Source organism: Haematobia irritans, chromosome 2 (genome assembly GCF_050003625.1).
Source record: "Haematobia irritans isolate KBUSLIRL chromosome 2, ASM5000362v1, whole genome shotgun sequence".
Classification (NCBI taxonomy): Eukaryota; Metazoa; Arthropoda; class Insecta; order Diptera; family Muscidae; genus Haematobia; species Haematobia irritans.
The window spans coordinates 64,997,082-65,010,086 of NC_134398.1; the positions used below are offsets into that span (position 1 = coordinate 64,997,082).

General features: G+C 33.9%; 1 protein-coding gene across 6 annotated transcripts in view; it reads left to right on the forward strand.

The window, feature by feature from the left end:
- The window catches only part of osp (myosin phosphatase Rho interacting protein outspread), a 470,128-nt gene that overhangs the window by 380,030 nt on the left and 77,093 nt on the right, over positions 1-13,005 (forward strand). For all 6 annotated transcript variants that reach the window (XM_075295119.1, XM_075295116.1, XM_075295120.1 and 3 more), the window contains exon 5: positions 9,769-10,558. In XM_075295119.1, the coding sequence (XP_075151234.1) occupies positions 9,769-10,558 (790 nt within the window). The remainder of the gene's footprint in view (positions 1-9,768; positions 10,559-13,005) is intronic.

Here is a 13,005-nt window from a genome sequence, read left to right on the forward strand (position 1 = left end):
TTTAATCCATATTTTGATAACTGTTTGTTAACTTTCTCCTGAACTTCGTGGAACTCTGATATCGAATACTCTACAGTTAGTAATTCGTCCATGTAAAAATCGGATGTGGCAATTCGCATCAATTTCGTACAGGGAATAAACTGCTATTTTGATTTGAGTAAACAAATATAAAAATTTAAGCTTTAAGGTTGAGTTACATACAATGCGTTAATGCGTCCGTTGATTGAATTTTCTCTTTGAAAGCAACAGTTTTGTTAGAGTGCTTCAAACTGAAAAATATTAACCCTTCTATCAACGCACGCAAAATTTGTATCCCTACTTATTGATTGCAATATGCAAATTTTATTAGTATAACATTTCATTGTGGAGAGATATTTTTTTATATTGTCATCCATTAGATTATTAGCTATCGATTTTTTTCGTAAAATAAATGACCATACTGATTAATTCATTTACATTTAATGGTAAAACATATTTCAAGAATTTGTGGAATTGAACATGGCGTAGTATAATAGCTAAAATCAAACTTCAATGTCTCACAAAGTAAAGTTTCCAAGAAAAATTTGCCAATAAACGAAAGTGGCCGGGAGGGAAATCTAAGCTCTATTGCATCTTATATAGAATATGATTTTGTACAAAGATAAATTTCGTAACAGGTTTCATTTGAAACTAAAAAGTCATTAAATCAAGATTTGTTGTTATTCGCCCAGTTAGTTTTATTTTGTAGTCGTTCTGTTTTTTCTTCTTCTTCCATGGCTTAGTTTAAGGTTCTGTGGCAAAGAAATATCAATGACAAACATGTTACTGCGAAAAATTCAACAAATGTAAATTATGATAAAGTAATGTGGTTATAAACGTACATACCAAAAAAAAAACTTGCCTGTCCTATTTGGTTGGTCTTAAAAGAGCAGGTTTTCTTTATAGTGTGGTATTTGCTTTTCTTTTTTTCTTATTTTTGGCCTAAGAAAATAATGTCCATATTCTGTGGAAATATCTGCTTTATTCCTTCCTGATTGTTGTGGATTTCAGAAAACAGGATAGGATAGCATGAAAAGAACATTTCCTTGTGAGATCTTCATGATTTACAGACATTGAGGAAACATAAACAATTTATTTTGGTTTGTCTTTGCCGTCTGGACTGGAAAGATTCGGACTGGTGTATTCCTGATTCCATTTTCATATTTTTAAAACAGTATTCCGAATGTTATGGTTGTCCACCTCAAAAATATACTCCCTTCTGAGAAAGTAACACTTAGATTTCCTCCTTAGCCATATTATGACCAGTTTGCCAGCAAGGACAGCCTCTCCACACACACACACACACATGCGTTCGGGACTACTAGCTGCAGAGACACAGCAATAGCGATTAGAGACAAAATCATAAACATTAAATCACAGCAGTAAGAAATAGTAGGAAATTGAATACTAATTGGCACCCTACTGTAACTGTCATGACTCGTTTGAATATGCAGAGCAAGTTTTGTGAAACTAAATAAAACTAGGCGATTTGCAAACCAACTATCCGTCTCAACAGGGAGAAAAATATTGTCGGGGACTGCCAACCTAATTCAATACGAAAGACAATTGCACTGTCCAACATTGCTTGATTGATTTTCAATATCTGTCAAATCAAATATAATGAATGTACAAATCTTAAAACGGAAACTTTACTTTCCTTCCTTGCCAAACGTTATCAACAACTTAACGCCTCATTTTTTTGTTTCGATGCAATTTATAATTACATTGCAATTGTACGTTGTAAAATTATAAATTATTTTAAATTTCAACCCTAATGCTTAGTACTCAGTTCGTTTCTGCGAAAAACGAATATCTTCATATCTTCATCTATCCGTAAATAGGGTCTCAAACGCAGGGATGTTAACTTATTTATGCGAAATAATATGCCTGCCTATTTTTTCGTGCGAAAAATCCAGGGTTGTTTAAATATGTGTTTAAAAATGCCCAAAACAAAGATTTCGCATTTATTCCGTGCTAACGTTTTTTATATGGAGTATAACAGTTTTTCGTGCGAAAACGTGATATTAGTACTACACTGTTAGAAAAATATGTTTTTCATATGTTCCGATATAAACAAAATGTGTTTCGGGCACAATTTTAAAACACAATATATTTCAGTGCAAACAAGTAATGTTCCTAAACTAACATTAAATGTTTGGGACATCTATGTTAATATGTTAGAATACATTATGTTTGGGGCATGAATGTTTCATAAAAATCATATGTGTGAATGCAAACATATATAAATTTACAAATATCGACTAAACATACATATCTTGTGATATTTTATTCAAAGCGACAGAGAGAGTATAGAGAAAGAAATAGATATGGAAACCGGGAGAGTTGACGAAAGATATCAACATAACACAGCAAAAGAATCAAAAGAGAACAATTTCTGTGAAACCGCTTGTATGTTGTTTCGGAAAACTGTTTTATGATAAGGCAAAAAATTTGATATGCTTAAGTCTAAATATTATTTAATTTGAATAAAGAGAATAGACATTCGGAACCAAGAGAATAGACATTCGGAACCAAGAGAATAGACATTTGAAAAACAAACAGCATATGTTTTCGCCTTGAGAGCAGCATTTTATGTATGTGTGGACATGTTTAGTTCCTCTTTATTAATAAGTAGTCCACGAGGAGTTGACGGACACCTTAAAATATAAAAGCGGGCATTAAGTTCGAGTGTTGCAGCTAAAACAATTTAAAAAGTTTATTTTCTTTAAAATGAATTATTAAAGAAAAAGTAAAATGCATTTTAGAGCGAGTAAAAAAGTAAAAACTAGTAAAAAACTATTCATGCCTAAATAAATTTATGTTTATATTATAAAATTATTTATGTATGTTTATACTCGACTCCACGTTCTTCTTTTGTTAGAGTTTTTGAATTCCTTTCAAATTTTAAAGTTTTGTACCAAACACAGTTTTTTGTTACAAAATTGTTATTTTTGCAATAACAAATAATATTTTATCCAAAAATCAGTCAATTTCGTGTATATCAAGCACTGTTACTGACTATAAATCTTTAATAACCCACATTTCGAAGTTTCATTATAAAAATTTAATATAGTATAAATATAAATATAAATATGTAAATTAAAAAAAAAATAAAAGTGTTCGGTCGGAGCAGGGATTGAACCCACGACCCTTTGCATGCAAGGCAGACATGCTAACCACTGCTCCACGTGGCAAACAAATGTATGTTTCTGTTAAATAATGTTATGTTTGCATGGGCTCGTAGGCGCTGCAAACTATGCTATATAAATGTAACTTATAACGATAATTATCTACTGGTGACTATAACAGCTACGTAGCCCAGTGGATAGTGTGTTGGCTTACAAACTGTATGGTCCTCGGTTCGATTCTCCGTCCAGGCGAAAGGTAAAATTTAAAATGTTTATAAAATTAAATAATTTATTCAACATTATTTGTAGTACAGAAAAAGGTGCCAAAAACTAAACAATTTCGTGGAAGTGAAAATTACGAGTATGTTAGGGAATGAGCACAATCGTCTTTGGGAAAAATTCTTCCACGCATATAATATTTTTGTGCTCAAAATGATTCCAAACATATAATATGTTCACATAAAACAAATATATTAATGTTTCGGCAGTATCCAATAATATATGTGCTTCCTGCAAAATATGTTTGGAACATATGTTAAAGAAGCAATTTTTTTTGAGGGTGTAGGCTTAAGGGAAAATTGGTGCAAATTGCCACACACGGCCCTAGAACAGGATAGTACCTGTATTCTAGTTTGTCGGAATTTTTAAATGTGCATATAATTTATTGATATCTATACTCTCTTGATATTGTCTGCCTTTCAGACAACTTTTTTCGACGTCATCGACGAAGGGTTTGTGGAGAGAGTTGAAAAATTTCGGATATCTTGATGACAGCTCTGTGGCTAATCCTCCGTCTATTGTGGTCGATGGGGATAATTCAGAAGAAGGTTTTTCTATGAGAATTTATTTATGTGGAAGAGGATTAAAATCTAATGCTATTGGAAGCGATAGAATACCATTAAAATTTATCAAGATAGTTTTTCCATTAGTGTCGCACCACCTTGTTCACATTATGAACACCATAATTATGACTTCAACGTTTCCTAAGCAGTGGACGTGTGCAAGGGATGTACCCATACCTAAAGTTCTGCATCCTCCGAGTTATACTGATTTTCGGCCTATTAGTATTCTACCATGTCTGTCAAAGATCTTTGAAATTCTTCTCAATGACAAAATCTCTGAGCACTTGTCAGACAATAATTACCTCTCTCCTTGCCAATCTGGTTTTTGAAAATGACACAGTACCACAACCCTCATTGCCGAGCTTGTTGATGATATCAGGGGAAATATTGATCATCGACGATTTACGGTTTTGTTGAGTTTGGACTTTAGTAGAGCATTCGATTCTATTAGCCATGAGGTACCGGTTAACAAATTATATTAAGTGCATTAGCGTAGCTAGACAATTTTCCTAAATTTCCCTATCTAAAACTTTATAGACTGAACTTATAGGTTCAACTAATGTTTTATTTCATAAAATTGAATAAAAATAGACATCAAAATAGCTCGACAATCAATTTATAATAAAGCAACTAAAAGTACCCTACGGGAAATTGGTGCAAATTGCCACTGACGGACCTATCACAGAACTGGTACCTGTGCTCCAGTTAGTTGTAATTTTCACATTTAGTGAAATAAAATGATCAGAATAACCTTTTGTTCGACATATTTCAAGTTTTTTTTTTTATTTCGGGTTCGATTAGGAGCCCAAATTGAAAGAGATTTCTAAGAGTTTGTCCGAGACTGGTTCCTGAGGACCTGTTTATGGGTTGCTCCTGCTAAATTGTCCCAGGACGTGTCCTTTGGGATGAGTCCAAGACGAGTTTTACTCCGTCAATGACAAACTCATGTTATAGTGGACGGTCCCTTCCATAAGTTTTGATCAGAACTGGGACTGGCTCATACACACCAGAGAGTTGTTCTAAAGGCACAACTTTGAAAGCACTTCCATGAATGTCTTCACAAAGAAGTTAACTATTTTAACTACACAGGAAGTTTTTTTACTTCATTTTTTTAATATTTTAATGCGTAATTTTTTGTTTTCTTTTTTCAAATAGTTTAAAAAAAGAGTAAGAATAAATAAAATGGTACAAATTATTAAAATTTTGCCACAAAAATGCTAAATCCATTATAGAAAAATCGATAATATTTGAAAAAACGTTTCAAACAAGCGTTAGAATGCATTAAAAATCATAAAAGAAGTATAAAAATTATTTATTTGGGAAAATATCACAAAATTTTTAATTCACATTCAAAACACTGAATTCGGATCACACCTTAAGAAGTGATGCAAATTCATTGCAACGGCTGTTGAAACGGTGGACATTCGTTCTATGACAAGTTCATATTACATTCATCGCTTCTCCGCCAATTTTGTACCACTTCCAGAACATTTTCACTTCTTTTCTTGCTACGCTTTTTTGCAGCATTATTAAGATATTAATTTATGAAAGAATAGTTTTAATATCAATTACTATTTTTTATTCAACTAACTCATAAGTTCAACCACAGCTTTATTTCATAAATATCAGACTTCTACCACAACCCAAGTAATTCGATTGTGCATGAAAGTCTTTAGTGGAACTTTGTGTGTTGTACGAGTATATACTTGTTTAATTTTTATAAAAATGTAAAATCGTAAATAGGTTTTCACATTCTGGGGGGGGCTAAAATTTTTCTGGGGGGGTCTAAGCCCCTTTAGTGAAACTTTGTGTGTTGTACGAGTATATACTTGTTTAATTTTTATAAAAATGTAAAATCGTAAATAGGTTTTCAAATTCTGGGGGGGGCTAAAATTTTTCTGGGGGGGTCTAAGCCCCCTCCGCAGAGGCCTTCCTACGCTGATTAAGTGTATGGTTTGTCTTCTGGGGTTTGCAATCTTATTAGGACATTCATGTGTAGCATGTTTTATGTTTAAGGAACTGGTTCTATCTCGGTTATGAACTTCTACCATAGCTAACACTTGAATTTTTCGAACAGTGTTTAAAGGGTGATACGGTGATCGGTGAAATCGTTTATTTAAAAAAACAAATTAAATTTCTTTTTCAAGTTCAATTAGTATAAAATTCAGGAAAAATATTCAGTTAGGCTTTCGCTTTTCCAAATCCAAATTGCCGGGCCTCACGCTTGACACCTGCCATCAGATTTTGTACAGCCACCTTGTCCACCTTCTTCGCCGCAGAAAGCCAGTTTGCCTTGAACTGCCGCTCATCCTTAGCAGTTTTTTGGTCTTCTTTAGGTTCCGCTTGACAATATCCCAGTATTTCTTAATTGGGCGGAGCTCTGGCGTGTTGGGAGGGTTCTTGTCCTTGGGAACCACCTGCACGTTGTTGGCGGCGTACCACTCCATGGCCTTTTTACCGTAATGGCAAGATGCCAAATCCGGCCAAAACAGTACGGAACAACCGTGTTTCTTCAGGAAAGGCAGCAGACGTTTATTCAAACACTCTTTCATGTAAATTTCTTGGTTGACAGTCCCGGAAGCTATGAAAATGCTGCTTTTCAAGCCACAGGTAAAGATGACTTGCCAAACCAGATATTTCTTTGCGAACTTTGACAGTTTTATGTGCTTGAAAATATCTGCTACCTTTCCCCTTCCTTTTGCCGTATAAAACTCCTGTCCCGGAAGCTGCTTGTAGTCGGCTTTGACGTAGGTTTCGTCGTCCATTACCACGAAGTCAAACTTCGTCAGCATTGTCGTGTACAGCCTCTGGGATCGCGCTTTGGCCGTCGTATTTTGTTTATTATCGCGATTTGGAGTCACTACCTTCTTGTAAGTCGATAGTCCGGCTCGTTTTTTGACTCGATGTAGACGATACACGCAGTTTATTTGCGGCATCTCGGAGAGAGAGGTTAGGGTTTCGCTTGAAACTACCGGCAATTCTCTTTGTCGTCTCAGCGGCTTCCGGTATTCGATTTCCCCCCGATCCAGACTTCCTGGCTGTCGACAAACGTTCCCCAAACACTTTAATTACATTTGTAACGGTGATTTGGCAACTTTTAGAGATTTTGCCAGCTTTGCGTGCGAGTAGCTCGGATTTTCGCGATGCGCGAGCAAAATTTTGATACGCTGCTCTTCTTGCTGGTACGGCATTTTGACAACTGAAGAGTGAATTCCAAAATCAAAATAGGAGCAACATTCTACACACACACCTTCAAAATGAGGGGTGTTCAGGGTGTTTTTTAAATGCAAAATTGAAAGAAATACATCAAGTTTATATTGACCAAATTTTGACCATATCACCCTTTACGCTATAAACATCTCTTTTCCTTCCATTCATCCATGTCCGTGTTAAGTTCTTGAATCTTGATTAGTATCCCAGCAAAAAAGCGTCGCCAAAAAAGTAGTGAAAATGTTCTTTTTGGATCCGTAAGTGGTGCAAAATTGGCGCAGAAGGGATGAATTTAACAAGGGCTTGTCATAGTACGGATATCCACCATTTCACATGCCGTTGCGCTGAATTTACAGCACTTCTTAAGGTGTGATCCGAATTCAGTGTTTTGGATGTAAATTAAAAAATTTTGCAATAATTTGCCAAATAAATAATTTTTATGAATTTTTTATGAATACTACAGCATTGTACCCCTTGTCTGAAATGTTTGACATCAAGTATTTTCAAAAATTGGCAATTTTCCTAGAATGGCTTTAGCATTTTTTCGAAAAATTTTAATAATTTGTACCATTTTATAAATCATTATTCTGTTTTTAACCTATTTGAAACAAAGCAAGTATAAACGGCCGTAAGTTCGGCCAGGCCGAAACTTATGTACCCTCCACCATGGATTGCATAGAAACTTTTACTAAAGACTGTCATCCACAATCGTATTACTTGGGTTGCGGTAACACTTGCCGATGGCAAGGTATCTTAAAAAAATCCTTAACACCGTCTTCTAAATTGTAAGTTAGTCCATACTCGAGATATATTAAACAAAAAAGGCCGATTAAATACGTATATAATTTAGTTCGACAAAATTTTCTATAGAAATGAAATGTTGACTAAATTTTCTATAGAAATAAAATTTTGACAAAATTTGCTATAGCAATAAAATTTTGACAAAATTTTATAAATAAATACAATTTTGACAAAATTTTCTATAGAAATAATATATTGACAAAATTTTCTACAGAAATAAAATTGTGACTAAATTATCTATAGAAATAAAATGTTGGTAAAATTTTCTATAAAAATAAAATTTTGACAAAATTTTGTACAGAAATAAATTTGTAACAAAATTTTCTACAGAAATAAAATTTTGAAAAAACTTTCTATAGTAATAAACATTTTCTATAGAAGTAAAATTGTGACAAAATTTTCTATGGAACTAAAATTTTGATAAAATTTTTTTATAGAAATAAAATTTTGACAAAAATTTCTGTAGAAATAAATAGAAATAAAATTTGAGAAAACCTTTTATCGAAGTAAAATTTTTGAAAAAAATTTAACTTTTAAATTATACTTATTTAATTTGGAAAAATGGTCCGCTGGTACGAATTTTGGTCCAATTTTGGAAAAATGTTGTTCCAAACTAAAAATTCATTGTGGCAACGCTGCTCTCGGCTGCAAAATATCGCTATAACAGCAACGCATACTGTCATGCAATACTATTTATAGACCAGATTGTGGGTACACATAAGCATATACAAAGAAACTGCATTTAATGACAACCATACACTTTAGTTGCATACGTCAGATACTTAACAAAAAGGAAATAATGTAATTTTACATATATTTCATGTTAATTGTGCGGGCAGCCATATAGGCCGAAGGCCTCTCCCGGCTCATATTCATTGACCATGGTGTCAAAATAAATGCAGAATATTATCAGGAAAATGCCCTAGACAAAGTGCCTCCGACACTTTGGTATTTTTAGCGCCGATCTTCCTTACACGACAAAATGACATGGCAAATGTCCAATGTAATGAAAACTGGAGATTTTGGTGACTATTGTGACTCCTTTTTAAGCCATTCGTGATTGACACGTGTTGAGTCCTGTTGGAATGTCCATGGTGTGCGTTCAAAATTTTTGTTTTCCTGATAATAGTCGGCATTTATTTTGACTCCATGGCCGAAGAATATTACCGGAAGCGACCATCAGCCCATACGGCGACCCACTCCATTACCATAGGCGGCGCTTGAGTTCTTTGCCATGTTAAAATAGAACTTAATATTATTTAATCAAATATTATTATATCGTAAAAATGGACAAGAAAAAAGCCTTGAGCCAGTACGGACCACGATATGTTCAGCTCACGAGCACGCTTTCTACCACTGCGGCGAAGATTTCGATAAAATCTGGCTTTCTCTTTTCCGATCGTTACTCGTGTTGTTTTCGTTCACTTTTTCGTCACGATACTACACTGCCTGTTATTCACATTTAAATAAAGGCTATAACGTGAGCTACTTGTGGTTTTCAAGCCAAATATAAAATAATCACACTATCACGCTTAAATTCCTAAATTCAATACACCAATATGTTTTTTTAAGCTTGCAAACAATAAAATGAACTGTCATTGGATAAAATCTGCCAGCTGTCAGACGAGCGTTTTAAAAATGTAATAGTAACCTGAAGTTGGTTGCAATACATATCAGCCACCCTATAAACACGAATTTAAAATAATTTAGGAATTCTATTCCCGAATGTACAATATTTTTAATCATCCCTTTGTATATTTATCTTTCAGCCCGAAACTGTTCCCCAAGCCTGCATTGATATGACCAAAGTACTCGAAGTAACTACAGCTGAAGATGTTACAGGTCACTCGAATTCCATTGCCATAACAGCTCCTGATCGTGTTACTTTCGTTAAAGGTACCTGTCCCGAAGAGTCTAAATGGTGGCTCAATATTTTGATTGCCTTTCCCAAATCCAAGGGGCGCCACAAAAGGAACGCCACTTTTCCGGGAGCTCAATCAACATCCACTATATTGCAGTCAAGTCATTCGGATGCCACATCGACAACAACTGTGTCACGTAATCGTCATAACTCCTACCATAAGGATATATTAACGTCCACTCAGTCTACCGGTATTTTGAATACATCCACATGTTCGGTCGGTGATGAAAGGCAAATGACTACAGCCGCCTCATCATTGTCTAAGACCAATAACAACACCAACGGTAGTTCAAAATTATGGTCACCTAATGATGTTGCGGATGCAAGTCTAACAAACACGAACGGTAATAGTGGCAGTAAGAAAGGTTCCAATGTGGTAGTCTCATCAATGATCACTGAAACCACTGGAGGCATGAAAAACAATCGTAACAATAATATTGTCTCTGGTGATGTAGCTTCTGTTGTTGATGACGATGATGGTGTTGAAACTGGTGAAGATGATGAGGAGGACGACGAGGAGGAGGATGAAGAAGAAAGTGGCAATTCCACAGGAGAAGAAAGCAATACCAAAAATAAAACCACATCCAGTGTTCACGATGAAAACAATCGCAATGCTGTTAATGAAATTAAAAATAGAGGTATGTACCCAAAATCAGCTCTACAATTATCTCAAAATATATTTACAATCTACGACATAGAAAATAAATATTGTCCGATTTTCATAATCCAAAATATTAAAATAGGTATCGTAAATTTCTTTTCATTGGTATAAAATCGTGCCACAAATAATCTACCAAAATTTGAAGAAAATTTTAACAAAAATATACCAAATTCTTTTGGTTAGGATGAAAAAAATGTTGCATCAGCAACGCATCATCTTTTAAAAAGAATATTCAAAATTTGTTTCACAATTAGAATATTTAATATTAAAATTGTGCTTGTAGATATAATATTGACTCACAATTTCAATCATCAAGAATGCAATGTATTTGAATATTAAAAGTAGTTTTCTATATTTTTTTATTAATATTAATATTAACTTTTATTTTATTTATTTCAATTTTTATTTATTTTCCTTTATCTTTAAAATTGTATTATTGTATATGTTTATTACAAGTCGGATATGTTTTAACATTTATAATCCTGCACTGTATTTATAAGATTTTAATCTTGTTGTGTAGGTACTAAAAAAATTTAAATGAAATATCGCAGCTGAAATGAAATGAAATTTCTTTGGCACAGTTAGTTCGCACATTTTAATTATTCGTCTATAATTACTAATAAATAATGAGTAGTAAATTCTTCTTTTCATCAATGCGCATAGTGTCGGAGAACTGTTATGACCATTCATAACTATGAATATATATTTTGATTTCACTTTCAGTGGTTTGTAGTTTTTCATTTTCTGTAGCTTGATGCTAATTTGGTTTTTTTTTTATTCGTTTTGTGCTTCATTAAAATTTAATTTAAAAATATCTAATTAATATCAATTTGTATTCGGTTATGAAATTTGAAATGAATCGTTAAATAGATATTCAGACTGATTATAGATATGACTTCTGACAAGCTCAGTAATGTCCGTCTGTCCGTCTTTCTGTCTGTTGCAAGCACACTACAGCCTTAAATAATGGCGCTATCGTCCTGCAATATAGTACAGATTCGTTTTTTGTGTGCAGGCAGGTCAAGTTCGAAGATGGGCTATACCGGTCCATATAAACCTACCCCCGATTTGGGGTCTTGGGCTTCTAGAAACCTTATTTTCTATCTGATTTGCATGAAATTGGAAATCTGTAACCACAAATAGGTGTGTCGAAAATGGGTTATATTGGTCCATGTTTTGGTATAGCCCCCGATCTCCCGATTTCACTTCTTGAGTTTCTAATAACCGTATTTTCAATTCGATTTGTCTAAAATTTTAAATCTAGATGTATTTTAGGACTTCGAATAGGTGTGCGTAAAATGGTGGCTATCGGTCCATGTTTGGTATGGCCCCTAATTGACCGATCTCCCGGATTTACTTCTTGGGCTGCTAGAAACCGTATTTTCAATCCTATTTTTCTGAAATTAGAAATCTAAAGGTATTTTAGGACCACAAATAAGTGTGTCGAAAATGGGGTGCATCGGCCCGTGTTTTCGTATAGCCCCCATATAGACCGATCTCTCGATTTTACTTCTTGAGCTTCTAGAAATCGTAGTTTTTATCCAATTTGTTTGAATTTTGAAATCTAGACGTTTTTGAGAACCACAAATATGTGTTCCGAATAAAATGTGTATCGGTATAGATATTGGTATAGATATATACCCCTTATAAACCCGCCCTCCGATTAGGGGTCTAGCTTCTGCAGGTTTTCAGAACCACAATTAGGTGTGCTCAATTTTGTGTTTGTGAATGTGTTTTTGTGAATTACATGTTTTTGGCATACCACGCATATAGACTAATTTCCCGATTTAACTTCTTGGGCTTATATAAACCGTAGTTTTTATCCGATTTGCCTGAAATTGTAACGGATTTAGTTTTAACGCTCCATTTGGTATAGTCTCTAACAGACCGATTTCACTTCTTGAGGGTATAGAAGATCCATTGGTCATGAAACTTGCTTGAAACTGAAAGTAAAATTTCCAGATTTTCCTTCTCCTAAGCTTTTGAATAATGGGCGTTATTTAATCATTTCTATATATTATCAAGTAGTAACCAGCTACGACGAAGAGTTTCCAAAGGTAACTATTATAGCTGATTCATGGTGGTGGCTATTTAAGATTCGGCATGGCCGAACTTACTGCTGTATATACTTGTTTTAATTAATATCATTATTTACTATTTTCTGTCTCCGTTTAATTTGCTTAGCATTGTCTGCTTGTATTTTTTATGGACTTATAATAATTTCATACCAATTAGAGCTTCACTCATGTCAAGACATAATTGTCGTACGTTTTGAAGTTGTTATATGCTGTCATATTTAATCAATACGAATTTTTGACTATAGTCATTGCTAATGAAGGAACGATTGTGGGCAATTTTCTCACATCTAAAATTCAAACTATGAGAATATATATTATCGATAACTATATTGTGTATAACGCGAAT